Below are 27,056 nucleotides of genomic sequence, written 5' to 3'. Positions count from 1 at the left end.
TGCTTTTGCAAATATTTTCTAAAAATGAACCACATCTGGGATTATCCATTCATAAAATAGTTTCTGCTGCACAGCAGTAATATCCCATCAATATTCATTTTTATTTGAGCATTCACATTTAGTAATGTCAGCTTTGTAAAAAAGAAAATAACTCGATGGAGCACGCAAGCGTGAGTGACATATTTCAGAGAACAGCGCCATCTACAGGTTCTCTGAGGGAATTCAAACTCTGTTCAAAAACTTCTGAAACACAGAACAGATAAAACAAAATTATTGTGTGAATGTTTATGAAGCATTCACACTATTGTGATCCATTTTCCTTCCGTAAATTTTTCGGCATCTTTTCCATTCCATAATTTTTGTGCTATTTCAACAAATCATAAATCTAAACGTTCAGCTTGTTCAAGGGCGCTACTTTTGGTATTGGTGCAACTTTAGCTTTTTGAAATATTTGACATTTTCTGCCATTTTTTTTCCTCATGGAAAATTAATTGAGCTCATTTTACAACCTTTTACTGCTCTTTTCATATTTTTGTTCTGCTTCAGCTTCTTTCAGCTTCTTTGTGCAAATTTAGTTTTTTTTCAGCTACTTTTAGCTAATTTTAACAGCTTTTTCAGCTGTTTTGAACTACTTTCAGATTCTTTCTGCTAACCACAACATTTCTGTCCTCCTTTGCTCTGCTAATTTTAGCTTGTTGCTCCATTCAGCTTATTTATACACGTTTCAGTTATTTAGCTGTTTTTATGCACATTTTAACCTTTTTTTTTTTTTGGCTAATTCCACTTTTTTTGCACTCATTTAAACTCTTTTCTGATGTCAGTCCTTCGAAGGCTGGACAAGCTTTCTTCCTTTTTGCCTCTGGTTTTCCTTTACACAGGGGGAAATTAATTCAAAATTAGTTTCAGTAGATCTTCAGTCAGGCTTCGGAACTTTTTTTTTTTTTTTTTGTGCCTGAAAATCTAAATAAATATTATTTTATCCCTCTCCCTGAATAAATCAGCTTGTCACAATTTCAGTACTTATTCCAAAATGGACAAATGACCTATTTGTTGTTTCCTTCACTCGTGCATGAAATGTGTGCAATATTGACCATCAACACTAAAGTATTCCCCAGAAAACACATCTGGCTCTGGACTTTCATCTGAAGCATGGCCTCGCCTGCATCTGGTTCCTGTGAAGCAGAATAAAAAAGAAGAGGACAGTCAAAAATCAACACGTGGAACATCCATGAAGTTTCATTCCATTAAGAGAGAAAAACTCATCCTGCATGTTAGAGTGGTTTCACTCCTGCTTCGGCTGCTTTGCAAACAAACACCTTAATTGTACATTATGAGACATTTCATCCTCCATTAAGAGTCACCAGCTCATTGGGCTGCGGTAGCTCGGTGGTTCAGTGCCAACATTTTATAATCCTGAGGTTGCAGGTTTGAGCTCAGCTTGTGGCAGGAAGAGCATCCAGCATATAACTATTGTCTTTTTTTTTTTTCATGCAAGTTTGCCCATTTAGCAGAAGATCTGAAGGAAAAACAACAACCACCTCATGTATAATGTTGGACAACAATTTGAGATTGCAGTATTATGATAAAAAAAAAAACATCTATTGAAACCATAATAACTTCACTAAATACAGATGGTTGAGCTTTAGTTCTTTGGTTTGGAAACATGCTGAAAGGAATTTCCCCGTTTCAAGTAAATCAACAACATATCCTGCACTGCCCTCATCTGTTCCTTATTGGTAGAACAACTGCACACAAATCACATCTGGCCATGTTTCATTTAGTCTTTTCCAATTTACATTACGTTTTCATAATCTGACAAACAATTTTAGGTAAATGCATTTATTCTGTTTAAGTGCACATGCAGACTGTGGGAAATAGTTGGTTGTAAAAAATTTTTTCAATACAATTAAGGCTGAATCGTCCATCAGATTTTATTGACATGAAATTCTTTATTTGAGTTATTACCTGTAGAACATTTGAGTTGTTTTCCTTTTCTCCTTCCACATTTTAACAAGGTTTTGTCAAAAGTGTTGTCTAATCGGCATTAATCTTCTTTTCACATCATAGGCATGTTTCTTATTTGTAAAACAAATGTTTTATTAATATTAAATCAAGCTTGCAGGCAAATAAAATATAGGTATATTTGTGCAGATAAATTAGTAGTATAGCATTACTGAAAAAAACAATCAGGTCATGTGTAAGAATGTGGAAATCTCATAATGGTTTGTATAAATACTGTTGTGGTATCTATTCCTTAATGTGCATTCCAATCAATACAAGTATAAAAGCAATTGTTGGACACAGTGATTTAACAAATGAGGCCTCCATTTGCTTGCATGCTCTAAAAGATGGGATGGATGATAACTAGCAATAAAACAGCTCTATATAAGCCCCTTTAAAAGCCACTGCTATAACGAGTCAATAGAGTACAACTAGGACTTAGAAACAGGATAGGAAATTTTTCCTTATCACATTTTTCCTTCAGTAACTTAACAAAATATAACCATATATAGATTTATTTTCTTAACCAATAAAATTCATGTACAGTTGTGATAATTACAAACTGAAATCCATCTCTTTTTTTTTTTTTGGACACAATCTGAGACACATTTATTTATTCATCATTAAGACGTTTGTTTATGTTATATTTTAGCATATCGAGTGTGACTGGTGTCTCTTATTTATTTGAAATGTTCATTAGGGCATTTATCTTCATTGTAAATGAATGCACATGTAGCTTCCTGTCAAAATGATGTTGTGAAAAAAGGCACACATTAAATACATTGACAAAACTGTTACACCATTGCTGCACGTGTGATTTTCCTGCAGACAAAAATGTGACCCATGCTTGGGTCAAGGGACTTTTTTTGTTTTTGTTATATTGTTTATTCAAACGCTTAAGTTTAGTTTTCCTCCTGTCTTCACCTACAAAACCAAATTTTATCATTGGTAACGTTCTACTTCTAAATATATTGAAATTACTTTGGCGGCATTTCCTCATACTAGAACTGAAGATAAAGATCTTCGGCTTTCAGGAGAAGCGCGCGAAGGTGGACGAACTTCCGTGTCAGCGTTGCTATGGATACCGGCGGATGGCAGTTGAAGCCCCGCCCCACAAATTCGCCCCGTCACTACTGCTGCTGCTGTGAGTGAAATTCCTGCACTCGCAGACCTGCGACACCACCTGCAAACATCAGCAAACTTCTCAAGAAGCCGAGACGAGTGTCACAGAGCAAGTCAATGAACACCCCCAGCCTAAATTCAACTTTTTAGTCACTGGTGAGTACTTTACTTGTACTTCTACCGAGCACTTTTAAGTTAATTAAGCTAGCGATGTTCACTTTTGTTGTAGCTTTAGCCTCAAACTACAACTTCGCTACCTGGAAGTTACTGGAAGGAAGTAACACCTAAAGTTAATTTAAAATGACAGTTAAAGTTTATTTACACAATACGGCAAAAGAAGGGTGGCTTGTTGCAACAGGAAGTTTCCACATCTGGTGGAGGAAGCGATTGTTTACTCTGTTACACGTGTTTTGTGAACCCTATTTATAATATATATAGATAATGTTTTGTTGTTTTGTTTGTTAATTGCCTGTTTTGTACAAGACAATTAGCAAGTACCTGGCTGGTGTAACTTCTCTTCATTCTGTACATTCTTCAGTGACTGATCTGATCACATGGCAGGTGGAGTAGATCTTAATAAGTGGGTCTTATTTCTGAAATAGATTAAAATGTGCCTGTCTCATATTTGCAGGGCCATGCTGCACTTTCAAAAGCCTTTATTATGTGGCAGAACAGAAATGTTTAAGCGAACTAAAAGTTATAGGTAGGTCCAAAATTGAGACGACAGCTCTGTTTTGCTCAGGAGTTTTGTTTAAATAAATGCAGGAAGAGGCCTAAGAAAAACAATGAGTCTTATAAGTGATCATAGACTATTAAGTTTTTCCAGCATCTTTAAGGTTTTGCCAGATAAGATCAACCAAACTTTGGCAAAAGCTCCATCTTTTCAGAGCTTCCTGTCATTGCAGTTATTTAAATTTAGCCTTTTGCTGATTGCTGTAGCTTCTGTAAAATAAACAAATATATATATATATAATGGATGTGGAAAAATAAAGCGCACATGCTTTCTTTTGCAAAAGCTTGTTGTGGTCAATGCTAGAATGAAGTTAGCTTTTTCTGTGGTTCTGCCCACATTGTTTCTAACTTCTATTTGTAGCTCTAACAGCGGCTACATGTCAAAAGCCATGCAACAGATAAGCTATGCAAAGCAGTTTGCTACAGCACTTAAATGTTTGGTGTCAGCAAAATTGCAATTTATTTGAACTTGTTAGACTAAGAATTCCAGTTTGCACTTTGCATTCAGGCACATCTTTAGATTTTAATGTATTTACACGGATCAAAATAGGTTTTCTTTTGCATGTAAGTGCCAGGGTGAGATGAGTGAAAAGCCATCCGTGTGCTTTCTTGTCAAGGTTTACTGCCACATCTTTCAGTGCAGATTTAGCATATTTAACAACGAGCTCATTAATGTCTCTGCAGTATCTGACTGATGGGGTTTGATGGAACTGAGATTTCAAAATTTGCTGATTGTGAGAAATAAACAAAGTCCAATTTTTATTTTATTTTATGTAGTTACTCTAGCAATACTTCAGTTTTAAATACAAACTACTGAGGTACACCAAAAGCACAATTCTTTCTAAATAGCAGTTCAATTCCTTCCCTTTCTTATGCCATCCGTCATGTTCAAGCCTTGTCTTGGTCACTTTTTCTTGTTGACTTCCCTTATTTAACTTGTCATGTTTGTAACATCTTTAGACTGAAACTTTAGGGAATGTCATATTCAAAACTGGAAATATTTTAGAAAGAAAGCATCACTTTTAAAAATGGAACGTGCCTTTAGAAATAAATAGATATAGATAGCGTTATTATTAAAGAAAATGGAGGAAAAAAAAGGTTTAAGAAATCATTTTGGTAGATGTCAGTTTAAATAACATGTGTTTCAAATGCTCTGGTGGGGAATGTTACCATATCTACAACTGCATGGGTCACCACACACCTCATGATGCTCACTAATTGATCAAGCAAACTTTTGTATTGCACAAGTTTGAGGCATTCTTCCAAACCACTGCATACATTTGCAAAGACGCCAAAAATGTGCATCACATCAGTCAATAAACCACAACTTTTTTTCAGTTTTACTTGTCAGATGACATTAGTCTCAGTGGGGGACAATGCCCCTAAATAGAATAAAGAGCAATGGTTGTTTCAGGTTTTCAAAGAGAACAAGCTTCTTATCTTTTCTTTCTTTTTTGTGTTTTCTTTACAGTAACTTTTTCTAATGCAATAAATAGAACAATATTGTCTTGTTTGTCCTGTATTTATTGGACAAGCAGCTGTAACGGAGCACTCTTCTTCTTTGTCTCATAGGTTTCATCTACTGGTTAAAGAGGTGGTTGCTAAGAGATGACAGTCGGTGATACTGGTGAAAGCATCAACTGCACAGCAGGCTGAAGCGCCACTTCTCTAGGCTCTCTTTCCTTCTGCTTGTAGCTTGCTCACGTGAAGGACATAGGCAAACTCTCCTTTTTATTAATACGCTCACCGGCACCATGGCAGCTTTTACTGCTGCTACTGCTGCCAACATCAATAACACAGACAATACCGTGCCTAAAGCAGCATGGCAAAAGCAAGAGAACAACATCAAAAAGAGTGCACATGAGAGTGACCAGAGAAGGAGCAGGAACCAGAATGTGGGGCAGAACACAATCCTGGAGAAAACCTACGAGTTCTTCCAGATGTGTGACCTTGAAAACAAGGGTTTCGTCACTCGGCGGGACATGCAGGTGAGGCTGACGTTGCTGCTACAGTTGCTGTAAATTCTATAACTTCTAAATAAGTGTTTCTTCTGCTTCATTGCATTAATTCAGATAATTTCACTTTTATATGTATAGCATTTTACAAACACAAGCTGAACTCAAAATGCTTCAGACAGCAGACACAAAATATAATTAAGAGCCAAGATAAAAACAAAATCCTTAAAAGGCACACTACTGCAAACAGAACAGAAATGCATAATTGCTTCCAACTTGGATAACTTCTAATCACTTTATTGTTTACTCTTTAGTGGAGGTTTTATTAATGCTTGAGGCATCACATATTGTTTTGTCTTTGTTGAGATCACTCCTCATTCATCTAGAACACAATGCAGGGATGCTCTGTACACTCATTAATGATGCTGAACAGAACATGGGTATAACATGTGCACCTTACCAAAACGACATGAAAGAGCCACAGAGGGCCATGTAGGAGCTTAGTCACAAACCCATCCACATGCATTATTGTGCAGATTCACTCGCCCGTTGGATATTCATGTAATGCTTTGATGAGGCACTACAAGGCTCTCGCTTCAAGGAGGATAAACCCATAGAGAATAAGCTTTGATCTGTTGTACATAATGATGATCTCAAAATCAGACCCACAGAATCTGGCTACTGTTTGTACCACAAGTGCTCAAACTTTAATTAAAAACAGCACTTAACAATAAATGCTTGGCATGTACGACTAAAAACTAGAATCAAGGGCAAAATTTTAAAATCAGCTTTGTGACATTGTGACAGTGTCAGTCATTTTTGAAGCATTTTCTCAGTTTTCCAGGACCTCTAACAGGATAGCTTTACAAGTTGTATGTTGACATAAAGGTTGTGTTTTAAACCGATAACACTTTACAAGAACAGCTGATAGTCTTCAGCAGATGCTATCCTTTTTGTGTCCCAGCCCTGGATTGTAAGGGTGGCTTCAGTCAACATTTCCAGCAGTGTAAACACTGTATGGAAACCGGACCGGTTCCGAAGGTGTGTCTGTGTGAACTGTTCCTTGGATGAGACTAGCAGTTTGTGACATGGTCAGGTTTTTTGGGATGCTTCATTTTGTCACTTTATTTTGAATAAATCTTTTTATCAAGCAGCTATCGTTATGCCGTCCCAAAGTTCAGGAATTGGTGTAAGTTTTATAAACTTGCTACAAAAAAAAAAAAATGTAATATGTTGAAACTTTTAAAAGCTCCAGTGCAAAATTATTATTAATTTCTTCTCATCAGTTATGTTTATGAAAATATGATGTTTAACAGTAATTTGAAGCAATGCATTAAAAAGTATATTGAAATAGTCGGGCAGCACGGTGTCGCAGTTTGTAGAGCTGTTGCCTCTCAGCGTTAAGGTCGCTGGTTCAGGGTGCATTCACATTAGCCCTGTTTAGTCCACTTTAATCGAACTCTAGCTTGTTTTCCTAGAAAGTCTGGCTCGTTTAGGGAGGTGTGAACGCTCCATTGAACTCTGTCACGGAACAAAAAGGCGAACTCTGGCCCGGGCTAAAACCTAGGTCTCGGTCCGTTAGAAGAGAATTCCAGCGCGGTTCGAGTACAGTGTGAATGCAAACAGACCGGACCCCGCGCCGCAGTGTAAACAAACACGCATTTCTCTGACCTTATATGGAGCCGTCAGCTGCCTTGTGTGGAAAACAATATTCTCCATGGTCTTCTGTCTCATCTTCTGCTCATGCTAAGTCCATTTTTGAAAAATGACAAAATATAACTCCTAAAACTGCTAAAACTTGATGCCACTTCGTTTTATTTTATTTACAGAAGAAGAAGAAGATGTGTCTTCAGAGGTTTTTGTGTTGTTTCTTTCAGTAGTTCTTGGTGCAGCGCCCCCACAGGCGAGCGGGGGAATAGGTTGGTTCAACAGGTTGACTCGACTGCACAGTGCAGTGTGAATGCAAACGCACCAGCTCAAATGTAAACAAAATGTCATGAATATTGGTCCCGAACCGAGTCTACCGGACTATCTAGTGTGAAAACGACCTCAGATCCCAGCCTGGGATCTTTCTGGGTGGAGTTTGCATGTTCTCTCCATGCATGTGTGGGTTTGCTCAGAGTACTCTGGTTTCCTCCCACAGACCAAAAACATGCATGTTAGGCTGATTGGTAACTCTAAATTGTCCCTAGGTGTGAGTGAGAGAGTGAATGGTTGTTTGTCTCGATGTGGCCCTGTGATGGATTTGCGACCCGTCTGGGGTGTACCTCGCCTCTCGCACAGTGATAGCTGGACATGTTCACCAGTGATCCCTGTGACCCAAAAAGAAAGAAGTGGATAAAGATAATGGATGAATGGATGGTTTGAAAGAGTCATACGACTGGTTGTGTGTGGCTACTCTTATTATTACACTGTTAAGTTTGGGGTTGCTATTTTTTATTTATTTATTTTTTTTGCAGTTTTTCCAGAGGAATCTGGGTTTTGCAAAATTTCAGATGCTCAACAATCTATTTCCAGCTTCATAATAATGCATGCATTTTAATGAAATGCAAACTTAACACCGTTTGTTAAACATGTTCTAGTTAAAGTAAGACATGCGTTTAACTTACTGCTATTGGCTTAAAAATATATGGCAGAAGCAGTAGTTGTCCTCAAGCAAATTATTGCCAGTTCACAAGAACACATCTCACACAGCAGTTGTTATAGCTACCGTATTGTTAGTGGCCTTGGACGTTTGTTTTAAAGCACTTCTATCTGTGTCCTATTTAACAGAGACTGAATGGTGAGCTTCCTCTCAGTGCAGATGAGTTGGAGAAAGTGTTTGATACCCTTGACTCTGACAGCAATGGATACCTCACTCTCGATGAGTTCTCCTCAGGCTTTAGTAGGTTTCATAGCCCACTTCAGATTTAAACATTCCTTCTACAATCATCTGTATTTGTTCTGTGGACATAAGCTCCTAATTTTTGTAGGTGCATTTCTGTTTGGCCGGAGGATTTCTGTAGAAGAAGGCATGGGGGAGAAAACCCCCAGTAAACCCCTGCCAGAAGTCCTTTACCAGTCCCAGTGGGAGGAGAACGGGCCAAAGGAGGACAAGGATGAGGAAGAAAAGCACTTCTGCATGCTCATGGAGAGCCTTGGAGCCAACAGCGTTTTTGAAAAGTGAGTGCTGTATTATTTGTTTGTGTGTGTGCTTGTGGTACTAGCTTGTGTTGTAATGTCTATTCCATATCTTTAAGGTTCAAGGTGACTTTATTGTCATTTGCATCACATGTGGTACATGAGGTGGAATGGAATTGTGTACTCAAGGTCCCAGTTACACCCAAAAATAGCAAAAATATAAAGTATAAAATAAAAAAGAAACTGTATACAAGATCTAAGTTATACACTATAAACAATAATAATGTAGTACAATACAGTGTATTAAACAGCAGCCTGAACATGAGTCTGTTGTGAGCAGATGGGTATGAATACAGCAGCTTAAAGGCAAGAAATCAGCAGCATGGATAATCAGCAGCACTGATAAAGTGACAATCCCAGTTCAAGTGGCGTTACAGTGATTTTTCTGGATTTATGAGTCTTAACAGCTTCATGGTAGAAGCTGTTCCTCAGTCCAGTGGTTTTACACTTCTCGCACCTTGTCAGTGTTTTCTTTAAGGCTGCAATACATTTTCCAATTATAAGCCTGCAATCAGATTTTCAAGTAATTAAAAGCTGCTCAGATTCCTTTAAACCCAAAGCTCTTTTTTTTTTGGCTACTTTTTCTGTTTCTTTACATTTAAAATGGTTGTTTGCTTAAAATTTTCCAACAGCATCGTATTTCAAACATCAAATATACAGATGATTATAGTAATTTGAGTTTTAGATTAAAATAGCCAATCTGAGTTTTTGTTAAATATTAACTGAATTTGTCTCAATAATTGATCTTGATGGACTTTAGGTAGGATCTTCTGTATTTGATAAATAAATAAACCTGGATTTCCTATGAAATGCATGACTAGATTCACCTTTAACAAGCAAGTCAATGAAGAAAAAAAAGTGGATTCCTTATATAAACATTGTATCGACTTCCTCCACCCAGTAAGACTTGAAGAGGGAGGATGACAGTTTAGATCTCGTCAGTTTGTGCAGCTCAGATACTTAGTTTGTCTAGACTTTACAGCAGTATTATTGATTTTTGTGGCATTAATTCAGCTTAAATGCATTATAATATGAATAATTGTATAAATATAACACTACAAATATAATATTTCATAATATTAAAATAATAAAAAAATATTATTTTTAACCAGAACTTGTGTTTGGGGGTGTTGTTTTTAGTCTTCTATTGCACATACGTTCTTTTTTTTTTTTTTTTTTTATTAAAAAGGCATTAATCATTCAAAAACTATTTAATGCTTTTAGTTTAAGTTTCAGATTATGATTGATTTTATACGGACTTTCTTTCAGTCCGTATCAAACTTTAAGAACTTTCAGGGATGATGTCAAAATTGACACTCACAAACTGTTTTTTAATTTTTATTGTGAAACTTTTTATTTTCAATAAAGTATTAACTCTTCCAAATATGTTTACATTTTAGTACTTTGAGTTTGAACAAAAAATGTTCATGTTTTGTTTTATTTTATTTTATTTTATTTTAAATAACATTCTTTTTTTTTTTTTTTTTAGTTTTGTTGTTAGTGTTGTTTTAATTTAGTTTTGTTCATCCAGATCTGTTTTGTGACAGTTTCGTCACACAAGTATTAAAAATGACTGGTCTTGTGTTTTCTTTACATGTAATTAAGAACTAATTACACTCATGTTTGTATGTGTGTGCACATTGCATAGATCAGTGTGTGTAAATGTCACTATCACCAGCTCATGTTTCTTTTTGTTAATAATTGCTAAACTTGTGAAATATCACAGGAAAGTGCTGGTCAGTTAACTTAAAAAAAAATCCTTTTGTTTAAAATAAATTCCTACTACAATATTAACAGTCCTGCTGAAGTGCACAGTCTGTGGGCCCAGCTCCGCCGAGATGAACCACATCTTCTGTCGACTTTTGAACACTTTCTGGCCAGAGTGACAACCCAAATCACGGAGGCCAACCAGGAGAAGAGGGAGATGGAAAGTGCCATCAGAAGGTCTGTGAGCATATTTATGTTACGTTTGCTTCATGTGGAAAGTTGAAACTTTATTACGGGATTACTGCATTGGTGTGTCTTTAAAGTGATTCTCCAGCTGTATACATTTTATAAATATGTAATTTATAAAATTATTTAATTATAGGATTTATATTTTTGTGTAGCTGTTTTTTTTTATTTGTCAATAATATTATCGCTCTGGTGGCACATTACCATATCTGATTGTTGCATACAGGAAAGCTGTAACACATGATGATGAAATCCAGCGTCTATATGAAGAAATGGAGCAACAAATAAAAAACGAAAAAGACCGGATTGTACTGCAGGTATAAATCAGCCAAAGATGTTTTTTTTTTTTTAGAACAACCTTCTTCACCACATCAAACTTTTATTTTACCTTTCCATCTAACTTTGCAAATTGTGCTCAAGGACTATGAGCGATTTCTGTCTCAGAGTAAAGACCTGGAGCTGCAGCTGTCCAGTAAGGAGAAGGAGGTAGAGCAACTTTTCCAAAAACAGAGACGGGTGAGTGGAAAGAAGTGGACTCATTTTTTCTCAGGGTGCATTTTTATTTTCAAGTAATAAGACCAAGACAGAATATGCACAGTCTCATCAGGGATCTCTTAAACAAACTGCTATCTGAGCAACAAAAACAGGACACATTAAACGGGAAGTCTGATCATCTGCAAAGATGTGATAAAAGTGATTCAGCACTGTGCAACCATCAAACCAGCCATTAAGTTACCATTTAACACAGTGACAGATCTGATCCTAGTACTCTTCTAATGCATCTTTTCACATATACTCTCCACTCTAAAAGTATTGGAAGTTATTTGAAATTAACTTTAAAAGATCATGATGATGATAATAATTATTTATTCAAATAATAATAATAATAAGAGACTTAACAGCAACATTTCAGCTTTTATTTCCACAAGTTTACATCTGGATTAAATACACAACTTGGAATACAGTAGTTCCTTGTTTATCACGGGGGTTCCGTTCCCAGCCCCCACCGCAATAAGTGAAAACCGTGAAGTAGGAATAGTAGTAGTAGTAAGTAGTAGTTTATGTTAGTATTTATATATATATACTGTTTTCTGACGTATAAGACACAGTTTTTTGCATAGATGTGTCAGTCCTGCGACTTGTACGCCAATGCGACTTATGTACATTTTTTTCTTCATATTCGTAACGCAATTTTTGACTGACGCTTTTAAATTTCTAAGAACTTCAACAGCAAGGTTTCCCGTGCGCACTCCCTTCACTCCGCTGGTGCAGACGGAGGAATGCTGGAGAGCTAGCGGCTCCAGCTGCGATAGATGGATAGCGCTGCGCTGCGCTGCCCAGGCAAAATGAAGCTGTTTTGATCAATAAATAAACACATAATAAACATGACGTGTCAGCGGTGACGCATAATAAATGCGACTTATATATGTTTTTTTTCTCTTTGTGCTTTTTTTTTACTTATGCGACTTATACTCTGGAAAAGACGGTGTATATATGAAAGCATTTTAAACCCTTCCCACACTCTTGCAATATTCTAAACAATGTTTCTACATTCTAAACGCTCTAAAAGAGCACAGAATGTCATGACCTCCGCTCTCTGCCACCTGCCAGCACGCTCGGCCACGCCCACTTCTCCGCTGCAATCGCTGGCATGTGGCAGAGAGCGGAGGTCATGACAGGATCAGGAGAGAGGCTCTCCCTGCACCTGTGGGCTGCACACAGGTGCAGCATGTGCTAAATCATTTAAAATAATTTATTATAAATAAACAATCCATGCCAACTGTGTGGCTCATCCATCAATCAGCCAGTTGTGTGTCATATCCAATCTTACTTTGAAAACTGAGAAAGAGCGAGTCCGTGAAAGTCGAACCGCCAAGTAGCAAGGGAGTACTGTGTAGCATTAATTGTAATGGAACAACACCAATTCTTTTTAGGTGAGCAGAAGTATTGGAACAAACAGAATCAAAGTAGATTAAAGTGAATAATATTTAATACGTAATTGCAAATCTTTTGCTTCAAATAGCTGGATCAAACCTGTGACCCACTGACGTCACCAAACTTTTCTTTCTATTTTTGTGATGCTATTCTTTCACAGCAGCCTCTTTAACTTGCTGTTTGTTTTAGGGGCGTGAGTCCCTTCAGTCTCCTCATTAGCAGGTAGAACAGCTCTGTGGGGTTGAAGTCTAGAGCTCAACTTGGCAACTCTAGAACTTACCACTAACTGCCCCTGATGGACTGGTTTCTTGTTTTGGTAGTGCGTTTTGAATCATTATCTTGCTGCATGATAATCTTCCTATCAGTTTAGTTGAATCTTCCTTTAAACTTGCAGACAAAATGTTTCTGCAGACTTTAGAAAGTTCTATAGCCTTTTCCATTGCGTTTCTAAAGCAAATTATTTGTTTCATCATTCCATAAAACAGCTTTTCTCTGTACTTTGACAAATTCCAGACTGGTCTTCCTACTCTTCTTGTTAATAAATGGTTTGCATCTTCTGGTGTAGCCTCTGTACATTTGTTGTTGACGTCTTCTTTAAATGTTTTAATACCTTCACCCCTGCCCTCTGGTGGTTGTTTCTGATGTCACTAACGGTTGCTTAGTGTTCTATTTTCAAAGCTCTCCCAATGTTTCTTTATTCAGCTGCTGATGTTTTCCTTCCCGTTCAATTTCTGTTATTTAGTAAACCAGAGATTTTTTTTCTTCCCTTCTTGTTATTCCAAATGGTTGGACTGGTTGTGACCCATGTTTTTTTTTTTTTTTATCCTTAGACAGCTTTGTGGTGCTTCGTTTATACTAGTTACATCTTTATAGGCTCTAAATGCAGTTTACACTGACAAAATCCTAATCCAAAACTGTTAGTAGATTTTTAGTTCTATTTACGGTTTGCATAATTAATGAAACATCTGGGAAATTAAAAACACCGGTCAGTCACATGTTCCAATACTTGAGCTCAGTGGTTCCCAACCCTGGTCCCTGAGGAACACCATCCTGCATGTTTGAATTGTTCCTCTGGTACAACACACCTGATACAGGGATTTAATTACTTCCTCGGGTTCTGTAGAAGCCTGTTAATAACTCGTCCATTCACACCAGGTGTGTCAAAGCAGGAAACAACTAAAACATGTAGGATGGTGTTCCTCAAGGGCTACGGTTGGGAACCACTGCTTTAGCTCATCTAAACATTTGGTGTTTCATTACAAATAATACTATTTTATAAGTTGTATCCCATCCAGATGTTAACAACTGGAAAAATTAGCATCAAAATGTTGGACTCTTGTCCTGTCTTCATCTTTTGATGCCAAACCCAAATGTTTTCAATCAAGAACAACCGTAATGGTCACACTGTTATAATACTTTTAGAAGGGATTATAAGTTTGTTTGTTTTTTTTGTTTGTTTTTATGAAATTGTATTTATTTATTTTACTGTCTGTCTATTTCCAGTTGGAGTGTCAGTGCCAGGAACTTCATAGTGAGCAGCATGTGACCCAAGTGGAGAACGTGAGGCTGAAACAGACGAATGATGAGTTGGCTCGAGAGCTGGAGCACGTCAGCCAAGAACTGACACTGACTCAGGAGCAGCTGAGTCTGCTGCAGGAACAGTCCACACAACTTCACGAAGAGAAAGAGATGTGAGTCATCGACAATCAAATGTTGTTAGAATCAAAGCTTTCCCATAACTTCAGGTTTTGTTTTTTTTCTGATCAAAATAAAATTACCACAATGACAAAAAACGTAAATTAGTAGCTGAGTTTCCATTCAATTAAAAACCAAATTGACACTGAACTTTTGCAATTATGCTCAATAGTAAATGTGTTTTTAGGTTCAGTTTCAGTACTTGATTTACAATGATTGAACTTGTTTGCAGCCTGTTGTTGGCAGATAATAGTGTAGCCTGTGTTTATTTTAATTCCACTTACAGCTGGAAGTGGCTTACCAAAATAAAATAAGTATGGGACTAATGTTGACCTTCTGAGAACATGTTCTCATTTTGTTGAGCAAAAAATATCATGTTTTGGGGAAAAAAGTAGGATTTTTATCAGTTTTTCCTCATGTGCAATTTTAAAGCATGCAAGTATCAGAATGGAAACATATTGTTATAAATGCTTAAGGCAAAAGTAGATTTGACTTTAGTTGTTCATTCCTGTTATCACTTTGTCATTTTATACACATTTTGGTGTTTATGTCCTGATTGAACCATACTATATAATTTCTAGGATAATAATATGTTTAAAAAGTGATTTCTGTAATCTACTAGACATCAATTTTCAATTGAACAATTTTCAGTCAGGTCATCTGGACAGTTTATTTTTTTGTTCTGAAACCTTTCACCTTCCATCCAGAAGGCTTCATCAGTCAAGGAAACACACAACACAAAACTGATTCTTCCCCCAACAGCTTACTCCAAAGTGGAACAAACCAGTTATGTTGGTGCTAAGATGGTCTCTTTGGCACGCTTCCTCCTCCGGTGCAGGCCCTCTCCCTTGTCGACAGTCTACTAATTAATCTACTAGACACTTTTTCATTCTTTTTATAAAGATTTCCTTCATTTTTATTTACCCTTAAAATGTTATTTAGTTTTAATTGCTGTGTTACTTGAAAAATTTCAGACGAGAAGGTTGTATATTATAAGAATAATCACGACATGTACTATAAACTACATATTGTGGACGCAGGGAGATTTACAGACTTACGGAGGGACTGCAGAGGGAGCGAGCAAGCCTTCTGAAACAGTTGGACCTGTTGAGGTATGAATCGATTAAAAAAAAAAAAGTTACAGCAGCACTCATAATTAATAATTCATAGAAATACATATGTATAAGTCAATACATGGAATTACAATACTGGAAATTTGATGTTGCATCGTCTCTGTTACACTTTAAATCAAAACTTTTTGTTGGAGAGAAAAACGTTGAGCAAAGTGAACCCCAAGGTTGTTGCTCCATTATTGCTTATGTTTGTTATAAAACCTTGAATGTGTACAAGTCAGTACAGTAATGGTGTGGAAAATGGATTTTCATCTCATGTGGTGATTCATCTCATAACAGTGCAGTGATCCAGCACAAAGCAGAGGGATCAATTTCTATGCTTCATGTCATTTTGATCATATTACACGCTTTCTTACCCTTTGGCTCTTGTGCTTCAGTACATTTATTTTAAAATGTCTTGTCCTAAATTTGATTGATGAATCCAACAAAAGTGAAAGGAACTGTGTGACGAAACCTTTGCTAAACATAATGTCCAAATTACAGTGGCTGTATTTTGACATTTTATCACCAGTCAAACTTTAAACTTGTTTGATCGCTGATGATTTGAAATTGGGGAAAAGCGCAGTAAGAAAGTTTATTTAAGCACAACCTGTAAAAGTTGCTTTTTCTTGCTTTGGATTTTGGTTCCATAAAATGCCCCCCTCTGCTTTTAAGGACTGGTATGATCCTATAAATGCTTTTAAAGGAGACACAAGAATAAAATGGTTATTCTGAAACCCAAATTCAAGAAACACGCAAATTTATAACTGTTATGAAGTGAATTGATGGAAATCTCTTCCATCCCCACCTACCTTGATTTATTTTTAGATGTAGTTTGTCATTTAATAATTTAGGCTTTCATATTAATTCTTTCTTTCATTTCTTGCGTTACTCACACACTTTTAAACATTCTTATTGAAGGAGACAAAGGAGCAAACTGAATGAAGCAAACAAGGAGATACTTTAATGTGCTAAAGGCTGTTTCATTCATTTACTGACTGCAAAGAACTATGGGGTTTCTTTATTCATTGAAGTATAAGTACTAAGTCTTAAATGAGCTTTATACCTGGTACAACTTGTTCTTTATGAATGCAATTTTATTTAAAAAACACACACACACAAGTGGTATTTTTATTGTTGGAAACCACGTTTGATTATTACCATAGGTGTTGTATCAAACAAAAAATGCACCAATGCAAAAACTCTGTTCTGTAAAGGTTTTAAACTATTTTCTGTGTCATCTGTATTTCTTTCATTTATTTTTTCCAGAGAAGTGAACAAACACTTGCGAGATGAACGAGACATGAGCTATCAGGTGTGTCATGTTGCAAAAGGCTTTCACAGAAAGATGCAAAATTTTCACATTGTTTTATAATTTTACAAATATCTTGAACTTGAAAAAAATGTATTCTGTAATCTTAAATAAAATTTAAAAAATAACAAAATGAACTTGGCTTTTTTTTTCTTTGTAGAAACCAAATAATAATAAGAAAACAGCAGGTTTGAAGCAGAGGATTTCTATTGATGTTATGAAGCAGACAAATCCAGATGTCTTCAAAAGGTAAACTGCAAAGAGCTAATGCAAAGGTCACCGTTTCAGAATGTGTCGTATAGAGTTCAGCAGGTCACATGACATTATTATCCTGCAGTGTTGTCGCTCTGTGATTTAACTTTGTATTTGCAGTGAGGATGAAGAGGAGCTGACCTCAATCTCCAAGAGGCAGACCTTCATTAATGGGACATACCAGTCATCTTTTAGAGCAGAGGCAAGCGGACACCTCCGAAGGATCATCTCAATTGAGGAAGACCATCTCCCTCATTTACTGAATGGCTCTCAGGCTCAGAATCTGCTTCAAAAGTGTACAGAAGGAGAAGAACACTCGGACATTGAAGAGAACGCAGATTTTGTAACAAGTGATATTTGCCATCGGACGTCACCGGCCCGTCAGCAACAGTCAGTGGAAAATGTGGAGGAAAGTCCAATTCCAACATCTCCAAGAGGTCAACCTGTTGGCAAGGAAACCTGCATAAATGTAAGCAAGTGAAGACTTTAGACCATGTGTATGGCAGACCTGACAACCTGCTGTTGTATTTCTGTGATCAATGTCTTAGGACAGAGGTCTGCAACCTGCGGCTCTGGAGCCACATTCATTCAACCTTTATTTATACAGGTTAGTCTCACTGAGTCACGAGGACTCATTTACAAGAGAGACTTGTTTTAAAGAAAAACCATAAATGAGGTACACACAACAGTAAACATTCATATGAACGCATATAGAATGAAAAGGATATAACATTCCTTAGAAAGGTCGTGGTCGAGAGCTTCAAATGTCTTTGCAAGGTGTTCCAGGAAACAGGAGTGGAGTAAGAGAAGGCCCTTTTGCCAAATTCAGTCCGCACCGATGGGACGCTGCAGGTAATGATGTCTTGATAGCGCACGCTGTAGCTGCACTCACGCAGTGACATGTAGGAGGAGATGTATGAAGGCAGCAGACCAAGAAGATATTTAAAGCCCAACAATATTTAGTCAGGTCATCTGGACAGTTTTTTTTTTTTTTTTTTGTGCTGTTCCACTTTGGAGTAAGCTGTTGGGGGAAGAATCAGTTTTGTGTTGTGTGTTTCCTTGACTGATGAAGCCTTCTGGATGGAAGGCGAAACGTTTCAGCACAAAAAAAAAGAAACTAACCAAATGACCTGACTGAAAATTGTTGGATTGTATACCTGGATTATTGAGCATGGACTTTGTTGGTTAAGATATTTAAAGATTAAAATGGAACAGTGTGAGAGTCTGTGTGAAGTTAATGATGACCAGTTGACCACATGTGGCTCTTTGGTCCCTTTCTTCAGCAGCTCTTTCAAGCTTTGACCAAAACTGACATAAAACTGAATTTTATTGGTTATATAAACAAACAAACAAAAAAGGCTTAGTTCAGTTTTCCTGTCAGTTTTTTTTTTTCAAATATGTGAACACTGGAGTGAGTACAAGGAGTAAAAGATAATTTAACTTGATGCTTTATTTCGTTATATGAAGAACTGTCTGCATAGTTTATAGATTAAAAAAAATAAAATAAAATTAAAGTAAACTGAGTTGTTCCCCCCAACCTTTACAAGAATCTGGTCTTTTTTCTTTAATAAATGTTAAAAATCATTAGATATATTTTGCTTTATAATGTCACCCTTACTAACCACAAAAGCCCCATCAGCAATCCTAAAGTGGCCCACGGGCCACCAGTTGATAACCATAATTGTAGCAGGTTGTTGCGGCTCCGGACATGATTTAGTGAACGAAGACGTAAAAATGTCTCTTTTGATCGTAAAGTTTGCAGACCCCTGTCTTGGGACATAAACTTAAAAGAAATGAGTCTTACTGTAAATTGTGTTCTCATCAACATTCATCTCTTGTGTATTTACTGTTTGTTCAGGAGGAAAGTGTTCCTTCAGCACCTGATCGCCTCTTCAAGATTGTCCTGGTGGGAAACTCAAGTGTTGGAAAGACCTCACTCCTTCAAAGATTCTGTGATGGCCGCTTCCACCCTGGTACTTCAGCCACTGTTGGTATGTGTTTATGTAGCACATTGTTGCTGCAGTTTATTTTGCTTTGCTTTCCTTTATGAGGTCACAGGTCCAAAAGTCCTAGTCATGAGGGTGACCTAAGGATTGATACTGTACAAAGTTTCTTGTATATAATCATATCAGTTTTACTATAAGTGGACTTATGCACAATTAAATCCCTATTGATTGTAAATAAATAAAAAGGCTGCTTGCATTTACATGTTTTTTAATCATCTTTGCACACAGGTATAGACTACAGTGTAAAAACAATAACGGTGGACAGCAGCAAGGTGGCGCTGCAGATGTGGGATACAGCAGGGCAGGAGCGGTGAGATTTAAAACCAACAAAACAAAAGATCAGGTGTAAAAACTCACCTGTGGCGTTACTGGTCTCATAAACTTCACCGTCACATTGTTTCTACAAGAGAACGACATTTTAAGCGCAGAGCATTGCTTCTTTACTCTGCTTCCTCTCTATTCTTCCTGCAGGTATCGAAGCATCACCAAGCAGTTTTTTCGTAAAGCTGACGGTGTGATTGTGATGTATGAAATAACTTCTCAGGAGAGTTTCACAGCCGTCAGACAGTGGCTGACAAGTGTCAAGGTAACACAGTGATATTCTCTGCTGGAGGCACTTGTAGACCACGCTTTTTGTTCCTTTACAGTTTTTACTCATTCAAATACAGCAACAATATTTGTTCCCAGAAATAAGGCAGATATTACTCACTTTTTTAAGTACTTCACAAAAAACAGTTTTCTTAGGTGTGAGTTAATTTTTTTTTTTTTAATGTACAGGAAAGTGCAGGTGAGGACTTACCCATCATGCTCTTGGGAAACAAAACGGACAAAGAGCTGGAGAGACAAGTTCAGAAGGAAGTGGGTGAAAAACTAGCCAAGGTTTGTATATTGTTCAGCTCACCAGTCTGTACAGTGCAGTGTTGGTTTCTAAAAATGAAATGAACTATTTACATGACCTATGTATGAAATATTAAACAAAAATGTTTTAGTTTCTGAATTGTACTCGTTTGTTGACTGGAAGGAACCACATGGACTAACATGGTGCCTTCTCCCTTAAAGAGTTGTACAGTTTCCTGATGCATGCTCAATAATCCAGGTAGAAAAATCTAAAAAAGTTAAATCTGGTCCTCTGGACATTTATGCCAATGTCCAGAGGACCAGATTTAACTTTTTTAGAGTTTTACAGTTTGTTCTGTTGCCAGCATGTTTTAAAAATGTTATTTATGTTTTTAAAGAACTGCCACATGACCTTCTATGAATGCAGTGCATGCTCTGGATACAATGTAATGGAGTCTATGGCATCTATGGCTAGGTGAGTAAAGGTGCTTTTAAAATTAAAAACAAAATTTGTGCAGAAACAAAAAAAAAAGAAGCAATTTTTACTCGGAAATTTAACTTTGACCTTCTTTTCCCATTCATAGAGCTTCTTTTTTGCAATCTGATCTTCTTGCTTGCTGCTCATTTTTATTTCCCCGTGTACTTGTACCTAAATGATTTTTAGATAAAAATAAACTTTTTTTTTTATTATTATTTTTGCACCTTGCTTATGAATTTAGCAGCATAACAAATAATTCAACATTACAACTAATCACACACTGGTGTGCAATAGTAACAATTGCAAAGCACAACAATCAGAAGATGACTGACACAAAGCAATACTGACAACCTCATGATGTCTTAAGATGTTTTATTGTTTTAATGATTCTGTTTTTTAGAATTCTGAAAGAGCAAGAAGACCGAGAGAAGGAGAAGACAGTCGAGTTGGTCAGTAACCCCTCAAAGAAGGGATCCTGCTGCTAAAAACACTTTTAATACAATAACATTGTAACACTACCCAATGTGATCGTGTGAGCACACGTACCTGTGAGAACACATTACTATGACTGTCAGCACAACTGTTTCAGCCTCTGACTTTAATCCCAATATCTGAATAAAATCATCTAACAGATATTATTTGCACTTTTCTAAACATTGTGGCAATATGAAGGCATCAAATTATGAATATACGAGGAACCAGCAATGTACAAAATTAACCACGGAGTCGATTTATTCATTTTTACTCATTTTTTGTTAATATCTACTGTAGTTCCTTCACTCAAACTTGAACAGTTATTACAGCTATTTATTCAGCCTTTAAAGACCATTTATCTATTAATTTGTCATTTTACGTGTGATGTTAAAATATTGTGACGTTTGCTAGTTTGGAAATGTCTTTTGCTTTCTGTACATATTCATGTTGACAAAATAAAAGCATTACTCTAATTCGGCGCTTTAAACCTCGTATTGAATGGTATACCTAATGTAACGTTTCTCTTGATCAGTTTTAATTGGCATGCTAATTAAATTTGTCGATTCATGTGACTTTTGTTACCTAGGAAAGTAAAAACCTGCACCAATGTGCAGAAGTACTTTTTAATGACCATTATTGTGTAGGAGAGGCTGGCCTTAGGTATTTAAAGTGAGTGGGTTTTTTTTGTCCATCCTTCGTTGTAGCTGGTACCTTTTGGGTATAGCAGAATTTAAACCTGAACAATTAACCAAATCCTCAGCTGTGTTGTCGTTTTTATTAGCAGCTTAAAGACTAGAATACATGTTTTGTCACTTTAATCCATCCGGATGCCAAGTATTTTATGAATTTATCCAACCTTTTCTGTAATCTGTTTATGAATGTTGATTGGAACTAGTTAAAAGAAAAATAAACGCAAATGTTTTGTTCTTTTCTGCCACTAATGATGCTTCACTACTGCTTAGATTTTCACTTGACTGTCTTTTTGTGAATTGAAATAAAAGTATTGTGTATATATTGTATTATGCGTCAAACAGGTGTTTCTTGTACAGTGAAATAAACCACATGTAGCCGTTTGAGTTTTATGCTTGAATATCAGTTTATCACTTTCTCATTATGACTAAATGTTCACTATTATATATTTTTAATGCAAAACCAGTGCTAAATGGGCAACAAACTTTCCAAATTGTCTAAATGTCTGACGTGATGCATGGAAACATTGGTTTGTTGCTGAGCAGTTAAATGCCTTTTGAAAAATTATACAATTTAAGGGTGCTAAATGAATTCACACATGACTACATAAATCATGTATAAATACATGAGATCAAGAAATATTAAGTGTGTGCATTCAAAAGATCATACTTACTGGAATCATGTTTGCCATTTCCATCAGCTGGACTTATTTATTTATTGCTGTTTGATTAGTTCTGTAACGATTCTTGAAAGCAATGGACATGTAGCAATATCCTAGTAGATTTGTCCTTTGTGTTTTTAAAGCAAAGAGTAAACGAACATTCACCTTTTTCTTTTAAAAACTAAATGAACATATTTACTTTATGTCTTTGACCTTATAGTGAACAATAAATGAAAAACCTGTTTGAGTTCAGCACACTGCAGTACCCATGGATCTCACATTACTGTGGTTACTGTTCATTTAACCTGTAAATATTTTACATGAAATTGATATTATTTCAATCTGATCTATTTTTTTTTTTACAGTAAACGGATGTCAATTTTTCACTTATCTTTCTTTTTCCTATTAGTTTCACCTAAATGCAAGAAGCTGACACCTTATGTTCTGTAAATGCAGATTAAACATAGACACTTTTAATTAAATCTAATTTTAAACTCAATTAAAATTCATTTGAATGAAACGATAGCAGAAAGTTAAAGCAGAAAAGGAACAGTGGGCACTTGATAAGGCTTACTGGATGTATGTTATTAACCTGTAAACATCACAGCTCATACTGAAACACAACACAGATGTTCCAGCTGTGCAACAGTCTCAGCCTCAGTTTTATATACTGCACACTCACAAAATTACACCCCCAAAAAACTATTGCTAATAAAAAGACCTTGCCTCTCGGGTTGTACATTATCCTTTTCTGTGTTCATTTCCTGTTAGATTCCCACTATTTCCAAAGTCTCACCTGTAAAACAACTTCAGTTCATGTTATACAGTACATAATATGGCCTAATCATATCTAAATGAAGTTCATTTTGCTATTTGTGCTATGAATATGATCACTGCCCACTCCAAATGTGGAAAAAAATAAATCCTTTAAAGTAGACGTGTCCAAAGTCTGGCCCGGGGGCCATTTGCGGCCCGTGTTCTAATTTCCACTGGTCCGCAGCCTCTGTCATGAAATCAATATGTGGTTCACCAGCACCTACTGTATAAAATACATGCATACTATTTTATATTTCACTAGAAGATGGTAGTGTGATCCTTTCCTGCCCATTTCTAAAAAAAAAAGCAACTGTAAAAACAAAAAAGTTGAGAGGGGGGAAAGGCGATTGTGCCGTTTTCCTCTCGTCTCCGTGAACCCTGATGATCCAGACCACCTGCAGGAGCTTATTGAGCTGCTGTGTGACATCGAGCGTCACAGTCGAAACCAGCAGCTTCCTCTGGTCAACTTTCACCGCCAGCTGGATAAAGGCAGCTTCCAAGAGATTCAAACGTTTGCTAAAAAAATGTTGAGCTCGACGTACTTGTGTGAGAAAACGTTCTCCGTTGTGAACATCAACGAGAACCGTGTGAGGATGAGACTCACCTGCGTGACGTCTCGAGCATCAGAACCAGTTTCTGAGCCAGACCTGGCCCATTTACTGCTGGCCAGATCCCAGCATCACCCTTCACATCCGTGCAGGCATGTTATTGGTTTAGTCTTCTGAGGTGAATAAATTCAAACATTTCAGTGAATTAATTTTTTTGTGATGATCTAAACTACAGATTTGAACACACACCGAGTCTTCAGTCTGTGCATATTTAGTTTGTTTTTCAATTGACAATCAAACCGAGTCTTGTAAACCCAACATGCTAACTATTAAAATCAAATTTGGTCCGGCAGCCCATTTATCCATATCTTATTTGAAAAGTTTACAGTGAGCATTAATATGTATGTGAATCGTGTTGAGTGAATAATATGTAATGACTTAACCTCATTATATTTATCGGTACCACTTTACAATAAGACTCCCCTTATAAATGGCTAATAAATAGTTTATAGATCTGTTAATCCCTCTATAAACCTTTATAAAGCATTAATAACTGCTTGTTATTCATTAATTAAGGGTGACAGAGTCAAAACTGACGAGTTTCTTGCCAAATAGTGAGCCCAGTCGGATCACCTACTTATTCTAGAGTTGTTATATTAAACATATAAAACTAAGTTACTACCTTACGCATTTGTAAACCTATTTTTTTAGCATATAATTTTAATTGTAGAGACTTATAATGCAATGATAAAGTACAAAATAATATGCTAAAGAAATAGGTTTACAAATGCTTATTGTGCTTACAAGGTAGTAACTTAGTCTGAAATGTTTAATTTAACAACTCTAGATGAAATATATAGATGAACAGATCTGGCTCACTATTTTGCAATAAACTAATCAGTTTTGTCTCTGTCACCCTTAATGAATACATAATAAGCAGTTAATAATTATTTAGAAAGTGTTTATAGAGGAATTAATAACGTATCAATGTACTATTTATTCCATCTACGGGGAGCCTTATTGTAAAGTGGTACTGATTTATCTACCTGCATTACTGAGCATATATCAGGATAACTATGTAACGGTATAAATATTTAAACTTCCCAAAATATTTTTTTTTCTCACTTTTTATTTTCATTTTATGTGGTCTTCAATTATGGAAGACAGAGTGTGTAGTAAAAACTGGTTTACATTTATGCGTTCTGTGTGAAGGAATGAAAACCATTTGCAATAAAAGTGTCGTAAAATAGTTCATTTACATTTAACGTTAATGGTTCAAAGAATGTCAGGCTGAAAGGCCGGCCCCCTCACATATTTACCTTAAATCTGGCCTTTTGTTGCAAAAGGTTTGGACACTCCTGCTTTAAAGGATAGCTATTATATCATGAACTATGTTCATTTTTCTATATTGTTTAAATTATTGTGAAACCTAGTGCAGATTAAAACATGGTTAACTCACCTAACACATGTCAATCATCAGGAACATTCATGTTTTGGACCAGTGTTACATTCAGAGTGGGTTAACAGTCTTGAAGAGTGACATCATCTGCAGTGAAGTGACAGTATTGATTGAATCTATAGGACCACCTCTAGTCTTTGGCCTGATTTCTGTTTGTTTTGCTTTTGACCCTCTCACATCCTTCTGAGTCTCTGTCCCCCTCGCTGTGCTCAGGACTCAGACTCGGTGGGAGGTCGCCGTCCAACTTAACGCATCTTGTAGTCGTGAGATATCGCCGCTTCACACAGCTGCCCTTTGAAATCCAGTTCAAAAGTAAAGTCCAAGTCACGCTTGGGTGCAGCGAGTGGAGAAAAAGAAAGATGGTTTTCAGTTAAATTGAGACGACGATTGATCAAACACACAGCAGAGAGTGAGAAAACCAGCGAGCGAGCAATCAGCTGCTTCATTTTGACCTGACAGCAGGATGCTGCGCAAGATAAACAGAGCGCTTGTGTCAGACAACAAGAGAAAGCAAACGCTGCTCCTCCATCCCTTAAGGCGGAGAGGAGGACACTGACAAGGTCAACAATAGAATCTGTTTGTTCAACTCTCTGCAGTGCAGCTGTCTGTTTGGCCGCTGCACAACTCAGAGAAGAAAACAATCTGCTGTGGGCAGATTGTGCAGGGGATAAATCATGGATGGATGACAAATAATCTAATAGGAGCAGTAATTATTCTAGATGAAATACTCACAATATTTTTCTCGTTGGGCTTCATTGCAATGGTGCCAATGATTTCTTCTCCTCTTCGCACCGTCAAGTATTCCTCCAGGTAAAACACAGTCTGCTTCCAGTGGGTGTAAGGAGCATCTGGAGCTGGTATCACACAAAATCATCCACATTCACCACAGTCAATCTTTTATAGACACTTCTGGAACAAGTATAGATTGTAATTGTGGTCTTTTTTCCCCCTCAAATTCTCTGGTGCATATTTAATATGAAAGTCTCACTAACATGCTATTTCACTTGTCCTAATGTTGAACAGTGATGTTTTTTTTAAGTCTCATTTATGTGGCCATTTCTGAACACCATTATTGTTTTTACTGACTGGGAACCAACCAGTTAACTTTCATTACAAAATTAGCAATAGATGCTGTTTTTAACATAAAATAACATAACAAAGCTTTCAACCTCCGATGTGTCACAGGTAAGATAGCAGTTTGTCAACTCCTTGCAGGTCTTTCAACATTATTTTAATACCACTCAGCAGGGGCGATTCTAGAATCTGACTTTTAGGGGGCTCGGGCCCCAGTGCTGACAATGGTTCTTAGCTTGAGCAAGCCTGTGGCCACTAGCATCAGAAGCATTTGTAATAATAATAATTTATTCAATTTGTACTGCACTTTACATTTTGCAATCTCAAAGTGCTACAATATAAAATATCTAAAAATAATAAAACATGGACTTAAAAAGGACTAAAAAATTAAAACTAAAAACAGCAGGATTAAAACTACCTTTCAACACTAGGGGTTGAATGAGTATATAATTTTTAAACTCGACATTATCATAATAAAACCCGAGTAGAACTCGAGTATTTGATGACGTCATAGATATCAAGATACAAAAATAAATAAATAAATAAAACCGCAAAAAAAGTAATAATTTACAAAAAAAGACCAACAAAACATTGGGAGCGTACATTATGCTTCTACCATTTATCATACTGCAAATAAGTCACAGGAAAACTAAACTGTTAGTTATTATTATTAAACTGCAAACGTGAAGAAACGTGCAGCACGTCAAAAACGAAACTTAACGTGTGTGTGTGTGTGTGTGTGTGTGTGTGTGTGGGGGGGGGGG

The 27,056-nt window shown here is 36.6% G+C and overlaps 2 protein-coding genes across 7 annotated transcripts in view; one reads left to right on the top strand and one right to left on the bottom strand.

The window, feature by feature from the left end:
* The first annotated feature begins 5,555 nt into the window (after nucleotides 1–5,555).
* On the top strand, nucleotides 5,556–21,095 carry cracr2aa (calcium release activated channel regulator 2Aa). Its single transcript, XM_037682773.1, has 17 exons — nucleotides 5,556–5,843; nucleotides 8,583–8,694; nucleotides 8,783–8,972; nucleotides 10,788–10,934; nucleotides 11,170–11,260; nucleotides 11,364–11,459; nucleotides 14,382–14,569; nucleotides 15,614–15,685; nucleotides 16,955–17,000; nucleotides 17,158–17,246; nucleotides 17,370–17,718; nucleotides 19,108–19,240; nucleotides 19,484–19,565; nucleotides 19,727–19,841; nucleotides 20,033–20,134; nucleotides 20,491–20,567; nucleotides 20,971–21,095. Exons 1-17 carry the CDS (start codon nucleotides 5,610–5,612, stop codon nucleotides 21,053–21,055), a joined length of 2,208 nt encoding a protein of 735 aa, XP_037538701.1. The 5' UTR covers nucleotides 5,556–5,609; the 3' UTR covers nucleotides 21,056–21,095.
* Nucleotides 21,096–25,334: 4,239 nt separating this feature from the next.
* LOC119415617 (protein arginine N-methyltransferase 8-B) overlaps nucleotides 25,335–27,056 on the bottom strand; it is a 27,294-nt gene continuing 25,572 nt past the window's right edge. For all 6 annotated transcript variants that reach the window (XM_037682772.1, XM_037682767.1, XM_037682771.1 and 3 more), the window contains 2 exons: nucleotides 25,951–26,072; nucleotides 25,335–25,547 (listed from right to left, as the gene is read on the bottom strand). In XM_037682772.1, the coding sequence (XP_037538700.1) occupies nucleotides 25,464–25,547; nucleotides 25,951–26,072 (206 nt within the window). In that variant the 3' untranslated portion in view covers nucleotides 25,335–25,463. The remainder of the gene's footprint in view (nucleotides 25,548–25,950; nucleotides 26,073–27,056) is intronic.

The sequence above is a fragment of the Nematolebias whitei genome, chromosome 10 (genome assembly GCF_014905685.2).
Source record: "Nematolebias whitei isolate Nwh7 chromosome 10, NemWhi1, whole genome shotgun sequence".
Taxonomy (NCBI): Eukaryota; Metazoa; Chordata; class Actinopteri; order Cyprinodontiformes; family Rivulidae; genus Nematolebias; species Nematolebias whitei.
This window is presented reverse-complemented; position numbering and strand designations above follow the sequence as displayed.